The sequence below is a fragment of the Apodemus sylvaticus genome, chromosome 20 (genome assembly GCF_947179515.1).
Source record: "Apodemus sylvaticus chromosome 20, mApoSyl1.1, whole genome shotgun sequence".
Classification (NCBI taxonomy): domain Eukaryota; kingdom Metazoa; phylum Chordata; class Mammalia; order Rodentia; family Muridae; genus Apodemus; species Apodemus sylvaticus.
The window spans coordinates 5,502,107-5,527,766 of NC_067491.1; the positions used below are offsets into that span (position 1 = coordinate 5,502,107).

The 25,660-nt window shown below is 53.1% G+C and overlaps 1 protein-coding gene across 1 annotated transcript in view; it reads left to right on the plus strand.

Annotated features, from left to right (window-relative positions):
* The window catches only part of Lrp1 (LDL receptor related protein 1), an 82,855-nt gene that overhangs the window by 1,221 nt on the left and 55,974 nt on the right, over nt 1–25,660 (plus strand). The window contains exons 2-8 of the mRNA XM_052165421.1: nt 7,237–7,359; nt 9,551–9,688; nt 12,086–12,205; nt 14,115–14,243; nt 14,356–14,619; nt 24,954–25,116; nt 25,227–25,449. Of these exons, the coding sequence (XP_052021381.1) occupies nt 7,237–7,359; nt 9,551–9,688; nt 12,086–12,205; nt 14,115–14,243; nt 14,356–14,619; nt 24,954–25,116; nt 25,227–25,449 (1,160 nt within the window). The remainder of the gene's footprint in view (nt 1–7,236; nt 7,360–9,550; nt 9,689–12,085; nt 12,206–14,114; nt 14,244–14,355; nt 14,620–24,953; nt 25,117–25,226; nt 25,450–25,660) is intronic.

A 25,660-nucleotide genomic window follows, 5' to 3' on the forward strand; every position in this document is an offset into this window, starting at 1 on the left:
GAATTTCCCTTCTTAATTCCTGGGAGCTTTAAGATGAGAGGAAAACGTCACATGTCATCATTCTGGAAGAGACCAGAGAATGGTCTGGAAGGCTGGGGAGGGGTTCAGAGGAAGCTCTGTCTCCCTGATTTTTGGCTTGCTCACAGTTTGGGTTGGAAGGAGAGTTGGAGGTTGGGGTGGGAATTGTGACTGTGCCCCCAGTTCCCGCTCATTCGGGTAAATGTGTAAAGTCCAACCCTATGGCACCTCAGACAGACAGTTTGTATATTAGTTAGGTTTGGGCTACTGTGTTCTTTGGGGGGAATTGCCTGCCCCTAGCTCTTTTCTGTCAGCTGTTTTTCCTCTTGCAACAGAGTTGCCAGTTCAAGATTTGCCCAAGCTTTACGCTGGGGGTCACCGGGTTGAACTGAGCCGGGTCCCTAACTTGAGAAGGGATAAGATTTTGTGACTTCCTGTCAGGTTAGCCTCTCACTGGGGACAACAGCTTCATAGCATCTTACAGCCTTCCTCTGCCTTCCAGAGCTTGCCAGGCCGGGATTGGGAAAGTTTTTCTCTGAAACTAGATTATGTATCCTCCCCTGCCCCCCACCCCCTCACCCCGGTCTCTGGTCTCTAACTCGGTTCAGTAGGGGGAGGAGGACAGCTGCGCCCAGGAAAACAGTTTACTCAGTGGCCCTCAGTCATGTCATGTTGGGGACTGTCTTGTCTAGCTGCCACCCCTAATTTTCTGCCTGTGATGAGGAAAGAGACTCTGCCCTGTCAGACAAGCCTGTGCAGCCGCCCTCTGCCCTTCACATTTAACGTCATCCTGTGCTTTCTTCTTGGTCTTAGCGCTGGGGGGTGGGGGGGAAGGGAAACTGAGGCAAAGAGCTTTGGGAAGGAAATTTATTATGCAAGAAACAGTTCCCCCAGAAGCCCCGAGGAGGAGGGTGGATGGAATCAGGTAGAAGGGAAAGATGCCCGCGGAGATCCCTGAATCATTCAGTACCAGGTCCTGGGGAGCATAACCCCCAAGACCCTAAATGCTGTGCTAAGTTGATTGGTGATCACTGAATGAGGAACTCTGATATGTTCCCCTTAACTGTCTCTAGCCATGTACTCTAAGTCTCCTAAGTCATTTCAGCTCTGCACATGGTCTGTCAGGACTGGGGTAAAAAGGTCAGTAGTAGGGTGTTTGTCCTAGCGCACGGGATGCCCTCTGTTCCATCTCTGGCAAGAAATACAGTCCTAGAGAAAGGACCACCTCCTGGGGAGGAAGAGAGCCTGTGAAAGAGTAGGCCCAGTGCATTCTAGAGCTCTTAGCCGGGTCCACTAGACACTGAGCAGCCTTCTAGGCTTTCTAAAGAAGGAACCTCCTGCCTCGACTTACCTAAGAGTTCTAATTGCCTTTCCTGCTGCCGAGGAATAACTCTAGAGACCGCCCCACACTCTCTTCTCTCTGTGTCTGAAACTCATACTGGAGTCCTCTGCCTTGCAGAGTGAGAGGCCTCTCTCCCTCCTGGTAGACGCATTTGGATACATTTGTAGCCACAGAGGATGGAAAGGCAGAGAGGGAAGGATCCTTGATGGCCGGCCCTGCTGGGATGGGACACTTCATGGTGGAGGAGCTTGCCGGGCAGGGCAGCTAGCTCGGGGAAAGACAGCCGGCTTCTCTCCCCAGCCCTCCCTTCTCCCGCTTGAGCCGGCATGTTAGTAGGAAAGGTGGATAGTTGACGTGAGTTATGAGGTTGAAGTGTCAGCCTCCCGTCTTCCTGGAGAACGTTCCAGTCTCTAGTCTCCCTGTTCAAACCCAAATCTAAACAGCCCTCCTCCAAAGGCAGGCATGTGTAGGAAATTCATTGGGTCTATTGTGTTGATGTTGGGGACCGCATCACGAGACTTTTCCTTCCAGTCTTGTTCTCTGTGCTTTTTGTTTATTTTGTTATTCTCCACTACCGCCTCTTCTGGGCCTTCCAACCATGTCACCCCAGGCCCAGCCCTGAGTCAAATCCCTTCCAAACCCATACCCTCTTCAAACCCCTTTCTGGGGTGGCAGAGTACAGTTAGCATGATTAAGGCTCTGGGTTCTGTCCCCTGTACCAACAAAACCCCCAAAACCAGCCATCGCTTACCTTTTCAAAGACCTTCCTTATCCCAGTTTTACTTTAACCCCAAACCCAGAATGTTTTTCTCTCACACACACCCAGGATTCTCTCCTTGGGTCTTCCCTGCCCCTCAGATTCTTTCCTCTGCCTGTGATCCAGATCTCAGTAGGAGAGCTTGCGTGTCCTTGGGGAACCTGGGCTGTTGAGTGGGACCATGCAAGGGTCCCTGAGTTGATGGTGACTTGTGCCAGGGAACCTGGTCCCGCCTCCTGTGTTCTGTCCCAGATTTCAGCCTGGTTAGCAGGATCCTGCATTGTTTGGAGAAGGAAGCAGTTGGCTCTGGAGTGTTTCCCGTGCCGCGACCTCCTGGCGCTAGTGCAGAGCCTCCCAGAAGGTGGTGAGGGGTAGAGAGAAGGGACTCTTCATCACACCCCCATGAGATGACAGTCCCAGGCCCTGACTTCCTTGGTCGAAGAGTTTGACTTCCTTGTGGGGGTTGTGGGGTGACGCCCTCCCACTCTGTGAGAGACAGCAGCCTCTAATCTGGACTCACGTTTAGTCAAAATGTTGCTGATGCTGGGACTTTGTCTCCCAAGGCCAGGATATGTGCTGCCACAGGAGGGGGGGGTCATTCTCTGGGTTCACCCCAGGAGAGCTATGTCACCCTCTGGGCAAACTCTGCCCTGAGCCCCCTTCCTGCCTTTTTTGGCTGTCCGCTTTGCTGGCTGTCTGTTCTGTGTCTCCAGCCCTCTTGGTTCCTATCTTGTATTTGTGCAGCCTTTGCAGCCTTTCAGTCCTGACTGTTCTCAGCCACTGTCTTAATTTCTTTTGTCTAACTCTAACCTCTGTGCAGTCCCCTAGATCTAACTAGGGGTGGCTACGTGGTGGTGGCATTTCTCCTGGGCTTTCCTGCCTGTCCCTTACCTTCTGACACCCAGACCGTCCCCTCCAACTTCCTCTCTCCTAACCCTCTTCACTGATTTTGGGAAGTGTCATTAGGGCACATGTTTCTAGAGCAACGACAACAACGAACAACGACAAAAAAAAAAAAAGAAAAAAAAGAAGAATGGAAAAAAAACTTGATTTTTTTTTTTGGGTTGTTGTTGTGGGCTCAAAAAGAGGACTGGAGGAATTTCAGAAAGAAAAAAGGGAGGTGGGACTTCTAGTAGAACTCCCTCCCAATGGGAAAGACCTAGAGAACAGGTTAGGGGCTTAGGTCTTTACCACCGGTGAGCACAGGCCACGTGGGCTTGGGGGAGGGCTAAGAATGGATTCAGCCTTGGGAGAGATATGTTGACCTCTGCGGGCCAGATTCCAGGGGATCTGGATTTTATTTGTGGGGAAAGGAAGAGACAGGGTCGCGGGTCAGGCTGATGTCCTGCTGAGTCAATATTGACTCAGGATTGAAGGGTAGACCCTTCTCTCCCCCTGGCGGTCCAAGCCACCCTGTCTGTCCATCTGTCCCAGGCCGCAAAGCAGGGTTTCAGACTCAGGAATGACAAAAATGTGTCTGAACCTCACTGAGCCGCAGGAAGGAGCTACTGGTAACACCCAAAAATACATAAAATTTGGGAAAAGCTCTGTGTTGGGCAGGAGGCCTGCACTGCCCCGCTGGCTCTCCAATGTTTCAAAGCTTGAATTCCTGAAGTCTGACCCCAGCCCGGCTAGCTCCCTTAGCTTAGCCATGCAGTTTCCCTTACAGAATGTCCCCGTACCCATCAGAGGGTGCCTAGCCCTCTCTCTAACTGTCACTTTTGCTGTCACTTTCTTACTGTTCCAGTCTTCAGTCTCCTGTCCTTCAGGAAGAACGCCTGGGGCTCCCAGGGTTGTTGAAGGGCAGGCCCCACTTCTTTGGAAAATCTCTGTTCAGGATTACACTTTCTCCTCTCCCTCTTCCCTAGCCAGGCGTACTGGCTCCCGTCACCACCCTACCCCAAGGTCCCAGAGTGGGACGGAGGAGATAGCCAACCAAGGCTTGAGCCAGGCAGTGGGGTCTGTGTTGTGTCTGGATACACACCCAACCCCACACCTCCTGCCCTGGCTCCAGCTTGGTGGCCCTGGGGGCCATGGCTGGGCTGGGTGCCTGGTTGGGGAGGGGCAGGGTGTTGGCCAAGTTAGCATGGCGGTCACATCTCTAGGCAAAGCCGAGAACAGACGCCCCTGTGTCCCCGTGCTCCTGCAGCTCTCTCTCCCTCCTCCCTTTCTCCTGCTTCTCCCTTAGCTCCAGCCCTCCTCTGTCCCATTCTTGCCCCCACTCCTCCATGCCCTCCTCCCCAATGGCTACCCAGTCTGAACGCTCTCTGTTGCCCCCCCTCTGACAGGGACCCGTGTTCCTACCTCTTCTTTCTCAGGGTTCTCTGTAGGATGGGATTGCACTGGCAAGCATCTCACAGCCTGACAGTCGGACTCCAGGGCTTCAGATCTGTGTGTGTCACTCAGTGGTCACCTTTAAAGAATGTTCCCTGCCATCTGGTGTGGGAGACGGTGAGGGGACGGGCAGGGGCCGAGGCCGTCGATTCCTAACCTGTCTGAAGGCCACAAAGACAGGTTTTCTGAGCCTTGAGTTCAGATGTAAGACTCTGCTAAGGGCATCTAGGTTGGCTTGGCCTTTAAAGAGATTATCTGTTTCCTCCCCCATCCTGCTCCCGGCTCGCGCCCAGCTTGGGGGAAGCTTCACTTGGCTGTGGAGACTGCCCCAAAGTAGGTTATGTGTTTTCTTTCTCCGGCTGAAGGAAATCAAAGACAGGCTTCAGCCTTCTCATTCGAAATTCCTCGGGCTCTCTCTGCCACGGCCGACAGGAAGTCCTTCCACTTATCTCTCTCCAATCCTTCTGCTATCCTGGCTCTCCTGAGAGACCCACAACCTCCCCCTCCCCCCCCATCCACCCTCTGCCCCTGCGCCTGAGGAGATGGTGCAGGACAGGGTCTAAGCCCTCCTCTTCCTTTCTGGGAGGGAGGGAGCCCATCCCCCACTGCCCTCCACAAGAGCACATCTGGTTTGTGAATCTCTCATTTCAGCTTTTGGAGTTTGCCAGCTGCTGTTTCCTCTGTCGAATTCAGGCCAAAAATGGGGGTGGGGGGGACAGTGGGGGGACCATGTGAGGGCCAAAGGAGGGGATCCGCCATGGCTGGGACTCAGAAGACAGAGGAGGTCAGAGTGACCAGCCAGTGACCTCAGGCCCTGGCTGTGAGTTCTGCCACGGGGACTGTAGGGGCATGGGCTCAGCCCCAGGTGGGAGAGGGAAGACGCGTCATCAGCCTGGGTGTCTCAGGGGTCCGCTTCTGAGCTCCAAACACCCCATCTGTCTCTGAATCCCACTGCGGTTCCCTCTCTCCCCCCCTCAGGCCGCCTGGCTGGCCAGGGGAAGTGGTGGTCTCCAGCATGCTAACTAGGCTGGCGGGCTGTTTCCCGGGAAGACCTCACAGCTGGCCCAGTGGGGCAATGAACTCAGCATTATCCACCTCCTCAAGGGGCCTTTATTCCCGGATCAGGGTAGGAGGGAGGGAGGGGGACTGCAAGGGGGCTTGGCCAGGCCATCCTTGATGTGTTTCCTGAACTCATCTCTGGCTCTGGCCAGGGGCCTGGGTACAGTCCCCTCTGCCAGAGCTGGGGATGAGGGAGAGAGGACACTTCAGTGTGGCCATTGGACTCCCTCCTTCAGAGTCCTGACACACTTTTCTTACTCTCCAGGGACTGTGGGTCTGGAGGGGTCCGTGGCCTTTGGATACATCTTGGTGACTAGTTCAGTGCCCCGCCTTCAGTATGTGTCAGAGAAACAGAAATGGGCTTTGCCCAGTGGGAGAAAAGGGGATGAGAAATTGGGAGATGAAATTCCTGCCCTGGTGTGGATGAAAGACCCCTACCCTGTGCAGGACAGGGTGACCGGAACAGATGCACTAGGGGTGTGGCAGCGGGCGAGGGCTGCTCTCTTTAAGAATCTAGAGCCCTGGAGCTGAAGAGATGATTCAGTGCTTTTCCAGGTCCTGGGTTCAAATCCCACCACGTAGAGGCAGCTCACACTCGTTTCTAACTCCACTTCCTTTGCGCTCTCCTTAGGCACCAGGCAAACGTGCTACCCAGACAGCCATGCAAGCAAAACCCACACACATAAAAGCTAAAAAAGAAGAAAGGAAAGGAAAAGAAAGGAAAGGAAAGGAAAGGAAAGGAAAGGAAAGGAAAGGAAAGGAAAGGAAAGGAAGGAAAAACAAAACAACAACAGCAGAAACCTAGATTTAGCTGAACTGGGTTAAGTCCTGGCTTGTCACTTGCCAGGTGTGTGATCCTGGGCAGGTCTGGCCCAGAAACTGTGGGTTAGCCTTCCTTTGTCATCCTGTAGGACAGACTAAATAAGACGGCACATGGGAAGAGATAGTTTATCACTGTCTGCGGCATGGATGCGGCTCACGGTACTGCCAGTTGTCCCTGGTGTAGCTCCTCACTGGGACATGAGAGAGATTAGAACCAGGTGGTCTCCATGGACATAATCACTCCACAGGTGAGGGGCATCCCACTCAGTTCCTAGAGATCAAGCCAGCCAACACCCTGCCTCTGCTGGGTAGTGAGTTTTAGGTCCTTCCTATCCAGAGACCTCCCCCAAAAGTCCCCTACTTGTGGTCCGACTAACAGGGGAGCTGTGTCCTGTGGAAGCTGACGTTTCTGCCCAGCTGCTCTCTGCAGATAACATCTCCAAGGCACACTATGTATCAGGGGCAGCGCCACGGTTCTCATCTGGGGGGTCCAGTGGGTAGGAGGAGCTGGGCGATGTAGGTAAAGAGACCGGTAGTGTCCTGAGGGCAGGGAAGCAGAGGGGTTAGGACAGGCCGGCTGCTGGCTGCTAGTGGGAACAAGAGGAACCTAGCGAAAAGGCATGGCGGAGGTCTCTGCCCCGCCCCACCATCATCCCTGGCAGAGTGAGAGGTGCTGGTGTCTGGTGGGGCGACAAACAGCAAGGAGGTAGAGGGACAGGCTGGACAGACAACCTAGAAAACTTGGAGAAGGACGATTGGAAAGGCCCTGCTGCCTCCTCCGCTGTTCCAGGCCCACAGGATGGAGGATTGGTGATGGGGAAGAATGAACCTTGGGGAACTCCAGGGTCCAAGAGCTGACTTCTCGCCCTCCTTCATGGTTGCCCTTTTCTTCCCTTGCCTGCAGCCCCTAAAACTTGCAGCCCCAAGCAGTTCGCCTGCAGAGACCAAATCACCTGTATCTCGAAGGGCTGGCGGTGTGATGGGGAAAGGGATTGCCCAGACGGCTCTGACGAAGCCCCTGAGATCTGTGAGTACCTTCCCTGACTTCGCTCTGTCCAGATAAGGGCGGCCATCTCTAGCCTACCGTGGACCTTTGCTCTGGCCTTGTGTTTGCCCATGACACAGCTAAACGGCTTCTTCAGAGCCACCCGCAGGGTGCCTGGTGTGAGCAGCAGCACGTTGGATTTCTCCTTCCGCTGCTGTCGCTATGGCTGCTGGGGACAGTATCCTCTGGGCTGTAGAGAGCTGATGTCCTTCCCTTCGAGCGTTTCCTTGTTCCAGCTTTGAGGCTTCTCTGGCTGGTGCTCAGTGAGTGGCCTTCAGGTCTTGCCAGGTACCCCGCTACCCTTAGTCCCAGGCCAAAGGCCACTGCCCTTACTCAGTCCCTGTACCAGAAGCCCCACCCCTGTGCCCTTCCTGACACCCTCCCCTCCCCCCAATAAGTGGTGTAATCAGAGGCAGCTGTTTAAACTGGGAGAAAGGTCCCCACCCAGCCTTCACCCTGCCAATGGCCAGGATGGGAAGCGGTTTATAGGGTGGAAGGCTTGCTGCCAAGACCCTAGCGTGCTGGGGTCTCCACCCGCAGTATCTCCCCTACGTGGCCAGTCCTGGCCAAGGTCTTAGCATGCTCTGGGCTTCACCTGGCCCTGGTCCCATCTTCTTCACCCTTTCCCCAAACCCCCGACCGTGGTTATCAAGGGTAACATGTAGGGTGGAAATGAAGACACCTGTTTTCTTCCTCACCCCTGTGTCCTGCTCTGGAGGAGTAGGAACCAGGGTATTAGACCTGTAACTTCCTCCTGGCTACGCCACTTCCTCTCCACATGTTTGGGCCCCTGCCTGTGGGATGGAAGGGCTGGGTCATGTTCTTGTTCATCCTTCTTTCGGTGTGATACAAATCCCATCTTAGATAATCCCCACACGTGTGTTCACACACATGTGTTCTCCTGGACAGTAGTAGATGCTCGTAGACCCGCCTGGCCCACCGGCCAGACAAAGGCTCTGACAGGTTTGTGTAGCCCTTGTGGGCACGCCCAACAGTGGCCGCAGAAACAGATGCCCAAACATGTGGGTGGCAAGGGCTCACACAGACCCAGGCAGGGTCACGAAATGGTTTGGAAACTATCTTGCCCACGAACCACTCCCTGCACAAGCAGTACCTATAGGACTCCACCCACACAGACACACCCTCTCCTACCTTGCCTGTTGGGACCCTGGTCCCAACCCTCCTTCTGGCAACCCTGGCAATTAAGAGGGATGTGGTCAGTAGGCCACAACTTTTGACCTCTCTAGATCCTTTCGTTAGATCTTTGCTCTGGGTTGCAAGTCTAGACTAATACTGTTTAATTGAAATACAGTCTAAGTCACACACATGTTTCTGAAATTTCCAAGTGGCCACACTAGAAAAGCAAACGGCTCAGATTAATTTGGATGCTTTTACTGAATTTGTTTCAATATATTAATACTATCTGTATGAAATTATTAGAGATCCTTTGCCCTCTTTTGATATATCAAAAACTAGTATATATTTTACAGGTAGTCTTAAAGATTTATTTTTATTTATATGACTACACTGCAGCTGTCTTCAGGCACACCAGAAGAGGGCGTCAGATCTCATTACAGATGGTTGTGAGCCACCATGTGGTTGCTGGGAACTGAACTCAGGACCTCTGGAAGAACAGTCGGTGCCCTTAACCGCTGAGCCATCTCTCCAGCCCTTATAAGTAGTTTTAACTTAGTACACTCACAGCACTTGAGAACCGCGTATGACCGGTGCTGTGTCCATGAGGTGGCTTCACATGGAGACGCAGCTCTGCGCTCTGAGAACCACACGGAGGGGGTTTGTGTTTGTTTATCACTTGGCTCCTTTCTGCCAGGGACTGTGTTCCCTTAAGCTCGTCAAAATCTTTCACTTCTGCCTTCTGCCTGTCTCCTGATTAGAGACTGCTGAGGCCGGAGGTTCGCTAAGCGTGGAGCATTTAGGAGTAGGCCCTGGCTCTTCCCTTTGCACAGCTGTCCCCAGATGTGTAGCTACTTTTGTGAGTGGAGTAGATGTGTGTAGAAGGGTCCATCCGGTCCCTAAGACCTCTTGAGAACTAGGATGTACGGCTATCTGAAATGCCAGCCTTGGCTTGTTAAACCCCCCCAGCCAGCACAGAGACAACTAGACACCCCTCCCAGGCAGCCTGGTCATGCTTGTCACTCCTGTTTTCCCCCAGGTCCACAGAGTAAAGCCCAGAGGTGCCCCCCGAATGAGCACAGTTGCCTGGGGACCGAGCTATGTGTCCCCATGTCTCGTCTCTGCAACGGGATCCAAGATTGCATGGATGGTTCAGACGAGGGAGCTCACTGCCGAGGTAAGGGGTCCCCTCGCTCTGCCGCCGATAAAGGATCTCCTGTTTCAACATCTGGCGGGATGGCTGCTTCGTGATCAAGGCCCATCCTTGAGCGTCAGTGTGCATGAGGCCTTGTTCTGCTCCCATGCCCAGACTTGTGGGGTCCCTTGGGCTTGGAGATGGATCAGACAGCCCTAAGGGCTTCACCAGTGGGCCCGACTGGGCACTTTCCTCTGGCTGTGTGTGCTTGGATAAGTCACTGCCTCTTTTCAAGGCTGTTCGCAGACTACTAAATGAGGAGTCAGCCTTTTTTATACTGTATGTTTTTAATAGTGAACTCCTTCAAAAGCTTTCCTATCTGACCCCTGACAGAGGAACAGAGGTGCTGTGCTCAGAGCTAGGGCTAGGGATGGAGGGTTTGTGACCCTTTAGAACCGCAAATCTGGGAGGGGTCCGGAAGTCACTCTGGTCCTTCCTTTCCCATCAGCCCATGCATTCACAGAGCTGGAGGATGGGGAGGCAGTTCAGTGTGTGGGGAGGGAACACTCAGCCATAATTCCTACTTCTTAGCTGTGGTAGCAGCTTTGAGAGGAATCCGTGATGTGGGGAGTGTGGCAAAGCCTCAGGCCTGGCTCTCAGAGAAATAGTAGCCTCTCTTCTTCTGCCCTGGGCTCTGGGCCTGGAGCAAGCAATGTCTGACAGGCCTTGAGGAGGGCAGTCATGGGAGTCGGGGCGCGGCCAGCGTCATATGTCATACACATGTCAGAAAACATCTGCTTGTGGGAGGAGGCACATCTGGATCCTTTCACTCCGGCACGGACTGTGGAGCAAGGGAATGTGGGGGGGATTTTCCTCCCTCCTTTCTTTTTGGCTGATTTCATCTGGAGATCTTGGAATGAGATACAGAAATTAAGTTTAGGGATAACTTCAGCCCCGTGACCAAGCTTAGCCAACAGAGTGTGCACAGGTTCGTTTCCTTCTGAAATACCTTTTTAGTGACAGAAACAAACGAACAGAACCTCCCCCAGTATTAGAGAAGTGCCCCCCACCCCCACATACCCCAGACTTCTTTTCTGGATTTTCCACAGCAGGCAATGTTTTCTTCCTTGGCAAAAGACAACGAAGGCAAGTGGAACATTTGGGCCTTCTGGTCAGAGAAGGGCAGAAGGAATAACCGAGGCCTGCCTCCCCATCCCAGCTCCTCCCGCCTGCCAGACTCAGTGCCCTGAACACCTTAGCCTCTGAGCTGTTCTCTGGGTGGAGGAGTGGGGCACTTGGACAAAGGGGTCTTTGTGGCCTAGATGTCCAGCCCCAACAAGCCTTTAATTGGGTCACTGGTCTTAGTGGGGAGGGACTGTTTCGTACCTCTCCCCACCCTGCCCTACCCCTTCTGTCTCCCGTGTGGAAGTGGTTCACGGCAGAAGGAAGAATCCATTTTATCCCTCACCTTCATCCTCCATCTTGATTCTGGGCCTTCCCTCCAAGGCCCCCCAAAGCTCGAAGATGACTTAGAACAGCACTCTTAAGTCAGAAGACAAGAGCAGCCGTGTGTCTGTCTGTTCTTCACCCTCATCTGGAGCTGACGTAGTAACTCCCTTTGGGTACAAACAGGAAGCACATGAAAGGGACAACATTCACTGTCCCTTCTTGGTGACCCCAGAACCCATTCTAGGGGAGACACAGATGTACTAAGTGTCAGGGGAGGAAGAGGCAGGTGACAAGACACAGCTGGCTGTGACCCTGTACCTGCTGTGTTGGCCCCTTCTGGGCTTTGCAAAATACTGCACTTGGCTAGCTAGCATGGTGGTGCACGCCTGTAATCCCAGCACTTGGGAGGCAGAGGCAGGCAGATTTCTGAGTTCGAGGCCAGCCTGGTCTACAGAGTGAGTTCCAGGACAGCCAGGGCTACACAGAGAAACCCTGTCTCAAAATAAATAAATAAATAAAACCAAAAAATACTGCACTTGCTTTCTCAGCCCCTGTGCTCTCAGACATGACAGCCTTTACTTCAAAGCAGTTTCTGAAGGGTGACTGAAAATGGGGGAAGGTTACAGTCTTGGGGTAGCTGTGTGTCTGGGGTCGTTTCTGTCTTGGAGTGGCTGTGTGTCATGGGGTGGCTGTGTGTCTGGGGTGGTTGCTGTCTTGAGGTGGCTGTGTGTCATGGGGTGGCTGTGTGTCTGGGGTGGTTTCTGTCTTGGGGTGGCTGTGTGTCTAGGGTGTCTGTGTGTCTGGGGTAGTTGTGTGTCATGGAGTGGCTGTGTGTCTGGGGTGGCTGTGTGTCTGGGGTGGTTTCTGTCTTAGGGTGGCTGTGTGTCTGGGGTGGCTGTGTGTCGTGGAGTGGCTGTGTGTCAGGGGTGGCTGTGTGTCTGGGGTGGTTGCTGTCTTGGGGTGTCCTGAGTCTCTCTTGCCCTTGTGCAGAGCTCCGAGCCAACTGTTCTCGAATGGGCTGTCAGCACCATTGCGTCCCTACACCCAGTGGGCCCACATGCTATTGCAACAGCAGCTTCCAGCTGCAGGCAGATGGCAAGACATGCAAAGGTATGTGAACATCGCTGCGCAGGATGTGTGCAGGAGGAGGCTGGCTGTAAGGTGGGCCAGAGCAGGGCCGGGCTCGGGGAGGAGAAAACAAAACTGAGGGGTCCAAAGGGCAGTGCACGCATAGTGTGGCTACAAGCCCTAAGCATTGCTTTCTGCCTACCCTTAAACATTCCTCCAAAAGTTGTAGCTTGCACATGAATTTTGCTGACATAAATTAAACATTAGGGCTGGAGAGGTGGCTCAGCGGTTAAGAGCACTGACTGCTCTTCCAGAGGTCCTGAGTTCAAATCCCAGCTCCCACATGGTGGCTCATAACCATCTGTAGTGGGATCTGATGCCCACTTCTGGAGTGTCTGAAGACAGCTACAGTGTACTTATATATCACATATATGTGTGTGTGTGTGTGTGTGTGTGTGTGTGTGTGTGTGTGTGTGTGTGTGTGAAAATTAAACATTAGCCCGACAGTATGGCTTGCACTTGTAACTCCCATACTTGGGAAGCTGAGGTACATGGATTACTGTGAGTTCCAGGCCAACCTGGACTCAGAGTGAAACCCTGTCTCAAAAAAATTGATCAAGTATCACAGATAAAAAAAACAAACAAACAGTTTTTTCAATTCCGATACTGTTCCCCCTCTCTGGGGAGGGGGGTAGACCTCCCGGCAGTGCAGTGTGCGCTGCCGTCTCCCAGAGCCCTCTGTGTACATGTATGCACCAAAAATCTGATTGGAAGTATTTCTTGTGCATGTGTTCTTTCTGTAAGTGATGGGGCACTGTGGGTGTCACTTACAGTGTTTCTCTTTAGAGAGTTCTAGGGAGTTCCCCCCATCATTCCTGGTAGTATGTAGCGATTTACCTCATTCATTAAAAAAACCACTGTGACGTGAAACTGTTACCACAGCTTACTTTGCTGTTTCCCTATTGATGAGTAAGATGTTCCCAATTTTTCTCTGTCGCAAACAATGCAAACTTTTCTGTTTTAAATTGCCCCGAGTCTGCACAAATTCTACCTTCCCAGTGCAGCTCCCTGACCTCTCTAAATCTTACTCGTGTGACCTGCCTTTCTCTGCCTGCCCCCCCTCTCTCCCCCCTCTCTCTCCCCCCTCTCTCTCCCCCCTCTCTCCTCCCTCTCTCTATCTCTCTCTCCTCTCTCTCTCATATGTGTATGAGTGTTTTGCCTGCATATATGTCTGTGCACCACAGGTATACCTAAGGTCCGTGGAGGGTGTTGGAGCTCCTGGAACTAGCATTATGGGATGGTTGTGAGCCACCGTGCCGGTGCTAGGAATAAAACCTGGCTCCTCTGCCAAGGCACCGGTGTTCTTAACCATTAAACCATCTGTCTAGCCTCTCCATATTTTTTTAAAGATTTATTTATTTATATTTATGAGTTTTGTCTACGTGTATGTGTGGTACCCTATGCATCCTTGGTGGCTGAAGAGGTCAGAAGAGGATATAGGATCCCCTGGAACTGGCATTTCACACGGTTGTGAGTCGCCATGTAGGTGCTGGGAACAGAACCTGGCTCCTGCGGAAGAGCCCTAAGTGTCCCTAACCTCTGAGCCATCCCTGCTGCCCCCTTTGACTTTTATTTTTAACTCAGGTCTAGGGACCAAACACAGCCTTCCATTTTTCACAAGAATGTGAGCTTCATGAAGACAGTAATGCAGTTCTGTTTTCTAATTCACTGTCGCATCTTCCAAACCTGCCCAATCTGTGGTCCAGGAAATGTTTTCCGAGTGAATGACTGTCAGTGCACATGACCCAGTAGATCCCAAGACTGCGTTTGCCGGGCCGTGGGTTTGCACGTTTCTGAGCTGTGCTCGATTCCGCCAGTCGGCTGGTGGTGTCTCAGGGCAGCCGTGCCTGCGCCAGGGTGACCGTCCCCTCGTCCTTTTCTCCCCCTGCAGATTTTGACGAGTGTTCCGTGTATGGCACTTGCAGCCAGCTTTGTACCAACACAGATGGCTCCTTCACATGCGGCTGTGTTGAAGGTTACCTGCTGCAGCCGGACAACCGCTCGTGCAAGGCCAAGAATGGTGAGTGGGGCTGCCCGTGGCCACAGAGCCGGCACCTGCAGTGCAGGTCCCCTGTGAATGGTAGCCCCAACAGTTAGAAGTCCCAACTGCCCTTTCTCTGTCCCATCCCCAGAGCCAGTAGATCGGCCCCCGGTGCTACTGATTGCCAACTCCCAGAACATCCTAGCTACCTACCTGAGCGGGGCCCAGGTGTCTACCATCACACCCACCAGCACCCGACAGACCACAGCCATGGACTTCAGTTACGCCAACGAGACCGTGTGCTGGGTACACGTTGGGGACAGTGCTGCCCAGACACAGCTCAAGTGTGCCCGGATGCCTGGCCTGAAGGGCTTTGTGGATGAGCATACCATCAACATCTCCCTCAGTCTGCACCGTGAGTCATTCTGAGGGCGGGGAAGCGGGGGAGACGGGCAGAGGCTGAGACCTCCAGCAGAGGCTGAGACGGGGTCTATGTCTTTGGCTGAGGGACAGAGCGATGCCTATTCTTCCTTTATACTCTGAGCCATCTCTGGATGGCTTGTTCATTCTGACTCAGGGCTAAGGGAGGCCTCAGCGGAGAAGTGTAAGCGGAGAGGGCTACGGATGGTCACTCTCCAGAGACCAGGGACTGTCCCGTCTTTGAGAGCAGAGTGTCATCAGGCTACAGAGGGGCTTTCCCATCGAAAGGATCTGGAGGAGGGTCAGGGAAGGGTGGTGTTAAGTAGCAGGGAGCAGAGGAGCCTAGGCCTGGATTGCTTTGGACTTCATACCCTCAGGAGTATGGCCAGGAAGGATGCCCTGCTGTTGGGTAGGTGCCAAGTCCCTGAGCCTTATTTCCTGTCTGTGGCAGTCAATGAGAAGACGGGAGGGGCCGTGGGCCACTTGAGCATTTAGGATGTGCTGGCCATTCCCATGCAGGCCTCTCTTCCTACGCGACTTTGCTGTGTAAGCGTGAGGAAGGGTGTCACGGGCCAGGCTCGTGCATGGCTGGGTGGCAGATCCCCTCGCATGCTGTTACACAAACAAACAAAACGTTGCTTCAGAGTCAACAACGGCTGGCCGAGTCACATTCCCCCGAAAAGCCGCACGGGGCTGAGGGGAGGGGTCTGGCCTGTGGTTGATCTGTCCCCAGCCCTCAGACACAGATCTCTGACCTTGAGTAAACCAGAGATCCCCACCACAACTTTGGTTCCCTAAACTGCGTAATGGGCTGGTGTTACTCTGTCCAGATCTGATAAAGTGCATGCTAGTGGTAAAGAACGCCTTGCTAATGAGGCTTGGGGTTGTGAACTTGTGGATCCTATAGTCTTTGGTTCTTGGTTTGGTTTGGTGGTGTTTGCTGACAAATGCTAAGCAGTCATCGTGTGGCTGGCTAGATCCCCATTCCAGTAGTAGTCTGTAAATTCCTTTCTTCTGGGCCTGTGAGGTTCCCCTACAGAAAGCCAAGGTCCCGTGAGGTTATAAAGGATTCAGCTTGATTGAGGTCCTTTCAGGGGGGATGTTGGGAAACAGAGCATCTCTTACCCCCTGTAGCCTCGGGATACAGCTCAAACATCAACCTCTGGCTCCCCAGAGCTATCAGTGTCCAAGGTTCACCTGTGATTGGATGTCTGTCCTTCTGGAGTGCACAGCAGAGAGCACTTGAGGGCTAGGCAGCTCAAGGAGACAACTACCCTGTCTGTTTCTCATTCACCATCCCACTCAGCAGGCCTGCTTGGGCAAAGAGGCAAGGCCATGGTAGCCTCGCCTCAGGGCCAGACACTGGTACCCTGTGGGGTAGGTGTCTCTGAGGTGCCCTCTGGGAACCTTCTCGAAGGTTGCCCTGTCCTGGCCATTCTTCCCCGAGGAAGCAGGAAGTAGCCTTGGGTAGAGACACCCTCCCTTGGCAAACAGATCTGCCTTGCCTACCAGGCTTTGGGACTTTACTGGGCCTCTGGGGCAGAGTCCAGGAATCTGGAAGAGACCTAGGTTCTTGGAGAAAATCCTTCAAGGGAGAATGATTGGGCTCCACGTGCCCCAGCTCCTATTCCTCCCTACTTCATCCCCGCCCCCACTCCCGACGCCGCAGTGTCTGGCTGTCACCCTGAGGGTGGTGGTTTGCTCACATCCCACAAACTAATTATGGGCCCTGGGTTGAGGATGTCGGAAGTATCTCTGTAACACCCTCCCCCACTCCTAGTGTACCCCTCCCCCCTTCCTCAGGAGGAGGCCTGCCCTGGGGTCAGGGAGCTCCAGGGGCCCAGGTTACATACCTGCACAGGGGGCTGTCATCCTATAATTAGCTCCCTGGAGGATAAAGCAAAAGTCCACTGCGGGCTGCCTTCTGTCCTGCAGCCAGCCCTCCCTGCGATCCTTCCCTGTGACTGGGACCTCCGTGAGACCCCCTGGGAACATGCCTAAAGCGGGTAGTGCTGTGGAAATGGGGGGGTGGGATGGGGGTCAGGAGGTTGGGATGTATATCTTATGGGAGCCAGTGGGGGCAGCCAACTGGTGTGGGGAGGTGGGGGCAGCCTGCCTCAGAGAGACCTCTGCAAACAGAAATAGATGTAAAGAAGGAAGGAAGCAGGGCAGGGGGCCTGTTCACATGGGTCCTGGAGCAGGGGGACCAGTCTGCTCTGCATCCTGAAAGCCCTGCGAGCCCGGCCACCCACACACCCACACGAGGCCCATTACCTCTTTCCTCAGACAGCACAGTCTGCTACTTCCATAGCTCCGTGGCTGCACTGGCCTAGGTCGGTGTGGCTGTCTCTTCTCCCACCTCAGCTACAGCCCAGCCCCACCATCTCTTCTGCCTAATGAACTGGGAGACCCAAATGGGTTAGGGCGGAAAAGGAGGGGAGCTAGGAGCGGGGCTCCGGCAGGCTGGGTCTCATCCCCAGTGCCGGAAAGGGGAAAGAGGCTTGCGGGGTTGAAGTTGAGGACAGAGAAGTCACTGGAGCCCACCTCAAAGTACAGCAAGATCCTTACTCAAGAAAAGTGATAGGAAAGAAGCAATTTCTCTCTTTTTAAGAGTTTTCAGTCATCCCTTCTTCAGAGACGTTGTGTTCGTTTCACCATGCACAAGTTTAAAAAAAAATGTTGTTAAAGGTTTTAATTTATTTATATTTTATTAACTTCTTTATTCATGTGTGTGTGTGTGTGTGTGTGTGTGTGTGTGTGTGTTGGTGCACACATGAGTCGTGGTGTATATGTGGAATCCAGAAGACAACATATGAGAGCCCTTCACTGCGTGGGTCCCGGGGTTTAGTTCAGGGGATCAGACTTTGCCGCTCACCACTGAGCCAGCTCACCTGCCCTCTTAACGGGATTTGTTTTGTATTTTTAAGACAGGATCCCGTGCGGCCTAAGCTGACCTCCGACTTGTTACACAGCCAAGGCTGGCCTTCAACTTCTGATCCTTCCTGCCTCCAGTCCCCAGTCATAAAGTTCAGCATTACGCTTATGGTCTTAGATCTATCTTATGATGTTATCGTTAGAAAATTCCTATACTGTAGTTTTACTATTAATTTTTTTGGTGCACGTATGTGTGTGTACTTGCGCATAGATGCATGTGTGTGCACGTGCGTGCAAAGTCCAGGAGTCGATCGATGTCAGGTGTCTTCCTCCATATTCCTGCCTTATTTTTAAATCGTTATTACAGATGTATGCATGTTTTGCCTGCATGTATGTCTATGCGTGTCTAGTGCCCAAGGAGGTCAGAAAAGGGCAGCAGAGCCCTTGGAACTGGAGTTGCAGAGAGCTGTGAGCCACCCTCTGGGTGGATGGTACTGCAAGTGCAAGTGTCCTTAATCACTGATGTCTTCCTTCAGCCCCGCCCTCTGCCTTAGTGTTTGAGGTAAGGTCTCACTGAACCCAGAGCTGGCCAACTGAGGTAGACTCGCTGACCAGCAATTCCCCTGTGTCCTCCTGTCTCCGCCTCTCTGGTGCGGGGCTTGCAAGAATCACTACCAGGATCACCTTTTAAATTTATTTTAGAGACAAAGTTTTGCTGTTTGGCCTTGGTTGACCTGGAATTTGATATGGAGACCAGGCTGGCCTTGAACTCACGGAGATCTGCCTGTCTCTGCTTAAAGGATTAAAGGCGCGTGCCACCACTGTGTCCAGCAACAACTGGCTTTTTAAAGCGGATGCTGGGAATAGAACACAGGTCCTTGAGTACCAATACGCTAACACTTTGCTGACCGAACCGGCTATCCATTCCTAATTAGTTAATTTTTTTAAAAACTCTATAGCACAGGCTAGCCTCAAACTCACGGTAATCCTCTTTCTTCTGCAGCCTTCCAAGTGCTGAGATTAGGTACAAGCTACTATGACTAGCTTTTAATCTGGAATAAATAAAATTGTAAATAAATACTACTGTAAACTATATACACGTACACATAAATATTTTGAGAGTGATTTACAAAAGATTAAACTGAGTCCCAAGAGGTCAACAGGCCTGGTATTCCCAGAGCCCAGAAATGGCCTTCCCATTCAACTTCTTAAGTACCCTGACGTAGGACAAGTGGTCTAGCCTGCTGACCCTCCCTTGTCCCCTCCTGAGCTTAAATTCCTCAGCTGAAGTGTTCCTGTTTCTCCCCTGAGGATGTGGCCACTGTAAGAAGGATGAAGCTTAGGGAAGATGAAGCTACAGACAGAGGCCTGGAAGGAAATACCACTTGCTGAAGTTGTTTTGTGTTGTACTGTGTGAGACAGGGGAGTCTGGAGGGGTTTACAGGTCTCTGGGCTTTCCTTCCTGGGACATCCTGTATGAGATAGGAAGACCTAGCAAAAGGACCCGTATGTTACAGGCACCAGGATTGCAAAACAAGTCCCCAAGCCCAGCTGACCGACTTTGCTTTTCTCTCCCTCCTCTCCACCTTTTTGGGGAGGTGGAGTGGGTAGATGCGTTTTTAAAAAAATCTCAGCAGGAAGTGGAATCGTGCTTTTTTTCTAGAGGGCAGGCAAATGGGGGACAGACTGCAACCCTCTGCACCCTCTGGGTCTGCGATCAACTGAAAGGGGCCTGGGGGTTTGTGTGCGTCCTTCCCCCTTTCTCTGCCCATACTGTTTCCAGAATACTTCAGAAGTTGAGTATCACGGCAGAGGTAGCAGGACTGTTAGTACATTCCAGGCCAGCCTGAATTGTACAGTGAGACCCTATCTGAACAAGAAAACTACACAAAACACCCAAATGGAACTGTTCCAGGGTTCACACACGAAAGGCACTCCCTCCATTGGCCTTTCTGACTCCCACAGGAGGTCCTGATACCGTGGAGGCCCAGCCGTTCTGTCCGCTGGCCCAGGACCCCTGCACCCTCCCTCTTTGGCTTCCCTTTTCTGTTTCCTAGTCACTAACAACACTTTTCTTGCTTCTCTCCTGGCCAGCACCAGTCCTGTGTCTCCGGGCTCGGATCCAGCCTTGTCCTCTCCTCCCCCACTGTCTCCTTCAAGTTGCCTCCCAAGCCAGCCTACCCCAGCTCTGTCCTCTCCCTGTTTTCAATCCAGAGGAAGTAACTTAAGCAAGACAGACATTTCAGAACCCAGTGAGAATTTCCCAATCATGACAAAGACCGTAAGTCAGGCAGAGCAGAAACCAGGATTTCATCCGTGGGATCCCGGCTGGGTGTATAAGCAGGAGCTAAGGGTGGTCAGGAGATATGTTACGGGGGTAACTTCTGGACTTGCTGGTAGAACAAGCAAGAGCCAAAGTCAGGATTTGGTAGCAAACAGGAACATGAGGCCGTGTAAGTTAGTAAAACCTGCCAGGCCCGCCTCACTAGCCAGATCCCTCAGTGGGATTGCAGACTGTCCTCTGCCAAGGTCCTCGGTATTCCAAGGCCAGAGAAGGGAAAGGGAACGAGGTCTTGGCTCAAGGAAGACAGAGGGAGGCCTCGGTATTCAGTCAATGTTTGTTAAGCCAATCAATACGTGTGTGTCTGGCACCAGGGAGGAAATGTAAAGATAATGCCCGGGCTCCCGCATCTGCAGTCAGGTGGAATTCATAATGCCAGGAGCTCCCGGGCCACTGGAGCCTGTAACAAGGAGAGGCACTTTCAGTAGGTCAGGGCTCCAGCACAGAGAGTTCCTTTGTGCAGGCAAAGCTCCTTTCCACAGAGGAAGTCCGTCCATGTAGGAAGAAGTCCTTCCATTGAGGGAAGCTCAACTCTGTGGGGAAAGTTTCTCAACAGATCCAGTGTGGAATAAGAATACCAGTCTCACCGCACACGTCCACCTTAACTCAGGAGGCCATAGGCTGATGGGGGATGGTAGGGAAGATTGGGGTTAGGGAAGAGGTGGTATGTATGGAGTGGTCATGGGCTACATGTAGCTAATGTAGACGTGGGGCTCCTTCATCCTCGAGGGACACGGAGCATGTTCTATTGTCTTTGGGTATGTGGATATATTTGGAGATAGTTTCTCTAGATATAGAGACCTCTAGCCAGGCGGTGGTGGCACACACCTTTAATCCCAGCATTTGGGAGGCAGAGGCAGGAGGATTTCTGAGTTCGAGGCCTGGTCTACAGAGTGAGTTCCAGGACAGCCAGGGCAGCAGAGGAAAACCCTGTCTGGGGGGTGGGGGGGAAGATATGGAGACTTCCTTCCTGCACCCAGATTTCTTTAGTTTACAGAAAGTGACCAGAATCCTGTATCTGAAGCTAGGATCTTGGGAGTCTGCTGGGGGCTGCGTTTCTGGGAAAGCAGCCGACGAGTTAAGAAATCTCTCTTGAGCAATGTGGGTGATGGAGAAGGTGAAAAGGCTGGGGATGGATGTGCGCTGAACGATGGATCCAGAGTTGCGAGGGGAGCTCAGGGCTTGTAAACACTCACCAGGTCTATTCTAGGGCCTGGAACTGAAAGTCTGATGACACAATCCGGCTGTGGTCTTACCTTGTGACTCATCCTTGAGCCCCAGGCTCCTCCCTCCTCTGCTAGAGGCCCCGCCACTCCAACACCAGACCACCACCACATTCCTCGTCCCTGGGTTTATCAGAGGCTCCTGTCTTAGGGCTTCGAACCTTTGACCTGAGCTCCTCTGGAGGGCAGGAGGGTTTTCTAGGACAGGTCAACCCTGGGAGTGCGGGGCACAAGGGAACTTCTACCCCTCAGGATTTTTGCTATTGTTTTATTTAGCTTTAGTTTGGTTGGGTGGATGAACTTTGTTTGTTTGCTTTAGATGTATTTGTTCATTTTAAATTTGTGTGCCTATATATGCGCCTGTGTGAGTTTATGTGCATTGTGCGTGTACAGATGCCACGGAACTGGAGATATCGGCAGTTGTGAGCCTCCTGGTATAGGCGCTAGGAGCTCCAGCCAGGTCCCTTGGAAGAGCATCAAGTGTTCTTAAATACCGAGCCATCGCTCCAGCCTCTGGCTGTTTTTTTGAGACTAAGACTCAAGTCACCCCTGCTGGCCTTGGAACTCACAGTATAGTCAAGGCTGGCCTTAAACTCCTGATCCTCCTTCCCCCACCTCTTAAGTGCTGGGATTACATATTAAATGTTTGTCATCATGCCCAGCTTTCCAGTCATGCCAATTACGCCCATAACCTGTCTAGGTCTGTGGAGCAGGAATATTCAGCTCCTGTAGGCAAAAGCCCAGGGCTCCACCTGAGCCCCAGGCTATAAGACCAAGGTCAGTATCTCAGAGGCGGATGGGCAATGGTGAATGATAGCCCTTCCCTGGATGCCCTGGTCTCTCTGCACAGCTTTATAGAGGCCTGTGACTGGGGATGGAGGGGGGGAGCAGAGGAATCTGAACTTTAGGAGAGAGGAAAATAATGTGGTGGACTAGGCTTGGATAACAAAGGAGTTTTGCTTGAGACTAATAATCTCCAGCTGCAGAAATACCAAAGGGGAGGCCAGGCTGGCTAGGGACGCCATTTCTTGCCAATTCCTTGCAGTCAGGTCTGCTGAATGGGACCCTGCTTGGCCTTCGGGTAGATGAGGGGAGCCCAGCCAGGACAGACACATGAGAGCAGGGACCAGCACGGCCCTTCTTTCCCAGAAGCGGGAGGGAGCGCGAGCCAGGAGAGAGGCTCCCACTCAGGTCCCCCCCCAAGCCAGGAGAGAGACTCCCACTCAGGTCCCCCCCCCAGCCAGGAGAGAGGCTCCCACTCAGGTCCCCCCAAGCCAGGAGAGAGACTCCCACTCAGGTCCCCCCAAGCCAGGAGAGAGGCTCCCACTCAGGTCCCCCCAAGCCAGGAGAGAGGCTCCCACTCAGGTCCCCCCAAGCCAGGAGAGAGGCTCCCACTCAGGTCCCCCCCCAGCCAGGAGAGAGGCTCCCACTCAGGTCCCCCCCCCCAAGCCAGGAGAGAGACTCCCACTCAGGTCCCCCCCCAGCCAGGAGAGAGGTTCCCACTCAGGTCCCCCCCCCCCAAGCCAGGAGAGAGGCTCCCACTCAGGTCCCCCCCCAAGCCAGGAGAGAGGCTCCCACTCAGGTTCCCCCCCCAAGCCAGGAGAGAGGCTCCCACTCAGATCCCCCCCCCAAGCCAGGAGAGAGGCTCCCACTCAGGTCCCCCCCCAAGCCAGGAGAGAGTCTCCCACTCAGGTCCCCCCCCCAAGCCAGGAGAGAGGCTCCCACTCAGGTCACCCCCCCAAGCCAGGAGAGAGGCTCCCACTCAGGTCCCCCCCCCCCCCCATCTTGAGGCTTGGCCTCAGTCTGGAGCTGCATCTGGAAGCAGGACCTCAGCTCTCTGCAGGCTTCTTCCTCTTTCCCTCTTGCCAAGGGTGGATGGGTGAGCAGGGCCAGGGTGTTGCCAGTCCTAGGGCTGGGCAGTGACTCAGGGAAGCCTGAGGAAGTTGGAGAGAAAGCCATTTGTGCCAGCTGGTGCTAGGAAAACAGATTTGACTGATGAGTTTTGCACACAGGCCAATGGCCCCCAGACCCCCGCAGCGCCCACCAAGTAAAGGGCACAGAGCCCTGTTGATTTCAGCTGCCCTGCTGGCTGCCTGGGGCTGCAGGAAGGTCCCTGCTTTGGGATTTCAGTTTCCTTTGGAGGTGGCCCAGCGGGCTTCATTTTAATCTGGTTTTCTCTGTGGTGTGACGTGTGTGTGTGTGTGTGTGTGTGTGTGTGTGTGTGTGTGTGTGTGTGTGTGTGGTGTGTGTGTGGTGTGTGTGGTGTGTGTGTGGTATGTGTGTGTGTGTGTGTGTGTGGTGTGTGTGGTGTGTGTGTGTGTGTGTGTGGTGTGTGTGTGTGTGTGTGTGGTGTGTGTGTGTGTCACCTTGCACTGAGTTTTCTGCCTCTACAATCCTTGTCCTCCTCATATTCCTCTGCCCTGCTCCCCAAGATGGAACAGTCTTGGGAAGCCAGAGGACAGAGTAGCTGTGTTTGGAAATGTGTCAGCCCTTGTAGGGGTAATACCTCATCCCTATGACCTCTTTCTCCGTTGTCTCAGGGTGGGGTTTACCAGAGGGGACCTGAAGAGGAAGCCATTTATGTGAGCCTCCAGTGACTACTTCCCCCGCCCGTCCGTCCGTCCTCGGTCCTGTGACCCTGAGTCAGTAGTAGTCCTGGCCAGCCAACTTCCCTGGATGACAAGTTCCTGTTCCCTGCATCCCCTCCCCCTATTAAGGAACAGCTCCTGGATCCCTGTGGAGAGAAAGGGGGATTAGGGAGGAGTTGAGCAAAGTCCATCCTTACACCTATAGCTGTGTGGCAGAGTAGTCCCGATAGGGCTGAGTCCCCATAGCCTGGGCCAAGCGCCAGGCAGAGGCAAGTAGTGAAGAAAGACATCTACCTGCTGTTGAGAGCGCAGATAAAGGTCCCCGCCTTAGGACCATGCAGGTCTGCCAGGGGCATTTCTTCAAGACTTAGAGTGCCAGTGGTAGCTACCGAGTACCGCCAGGAAGTTCCTCTGTCGTGTCTCTCTCCTGGTTTATCTCTAGGGTTCTATCTTCACCTCCTCCTGGACCCTCTGTACTTCAGTTCTCATTCCTTCAGAGGGAATTTAATACTAACGTGGAAGACACAGGGACACAAGGGCAAGAAGGAGTTTGGCTCACGTGACTGACCCTCAGCCCTGGGCTGCCAGTCTTGTGTCGCGCCGTATGGACTTAATATTTTGAAATATTTTTTTCTCCGAGCTGAGTTTGTTTATGAGCATTCTACTTTACAGTGTTATTATTATTATTATTATTATTATTATTATTATTATTTTGCTTTAAGTTTATGCAACGTCTACAGCTTCCAGCCGGTACTTCTTGTTAGTATGAAATAATTAGATTTACCATGCAAAGCGAATATAAATCAGGTCCAAACCAAAGATATGTGCTGTTTTGGTTAGCTGGGACTATTGGTTGGTTAGTTGGTTAGTTTTTCTCAAATGAAAGCAGGTTAAAAGGAAAATATTGGGGTGAGCTGGTAGGCCTGACCTCCTGCCTCTTGGCACAACAAGTTAATGCTTTCCTGTTGAAGGCTGGATGCGAATTGGAAGAGCCTGTCAGTCAGTCAGCCAATATTTACCTAGTTCCTCCTGCTTATGACAATCCTGAGCCCAGGGTGGGGGCTGGGGTGGGGGGTTGAGTCTATTTGGAGACTTCTATTTGGAGAGACCAGATACTTAGAAACGTAAAGAGTATCAAAGTGTGACTGTATCTGCCGCTAACACCCACAAGAGCTCCAGGGAAGGGGCTGCAGCTGGCTGGGGGAGGATTAGGTCCCAGAGAAGGCGAGTTCACAGAGCACACTAGAGGAATGGGTGCCTGTGGGTGGCCTGCCCCACACAGCCCTCTCCTTTCATTCTCCAGACGTTGAGCAGATGGCTATCGACTGGCTGACGGGAAACTTCTACTTCGTGGACGACATCGACGACAGGATCTTTGTCTGTAACCGAAACGGGGACACCTGTGTCACTTTGCTGGACCTGGAGCTCTACAACCCCAAAGGCATCGCCCTGGACCCTGCCATGGGGTGAGAGGGGCGGGCCAGCATTCTGCTCTCCAAAGAGGAGGCAGGAGCTATAGTGGGAAGTGGGGGGGGTCCCAGTGCCTGCACCCCACTTATCATGTGTGAACCCACAGGAAGGTGTTCTTCACTGACTACGGACAGATCCCAAAGGTGGAGCGCTGTGACATGGACGGACAGAACCGCACCAAGCTGGTGGATAGCAAGATTGTATTTCCGCATGGTATTACGCTGGACCTGGTCAGCCGCCTCGTCTACTGGGCCGACGCCTACCTAGACTACATCGAGGTGGTGGACTACGAAGGAAAGGGCCGGCAGACAATCATCCAAGGCATCCTGGTGAGGGAGGCTTTGTCTGAGGTTATTCTGAGGGAACCATTAACCAGAGTCTTCTGCTGAGGGGGAGCTCTTTGCGGGAATCGATCTCTAGGGCTCCCAGTGAGTGCAGAAAGAGCGGAGTCAACCGGCCCATGCCTTCTGGTGGAGCCAGCAGGGATGTGTCAGAGGAAGGATATGGCTTCCCATTCTGATGGGAACATTTAAAGACACC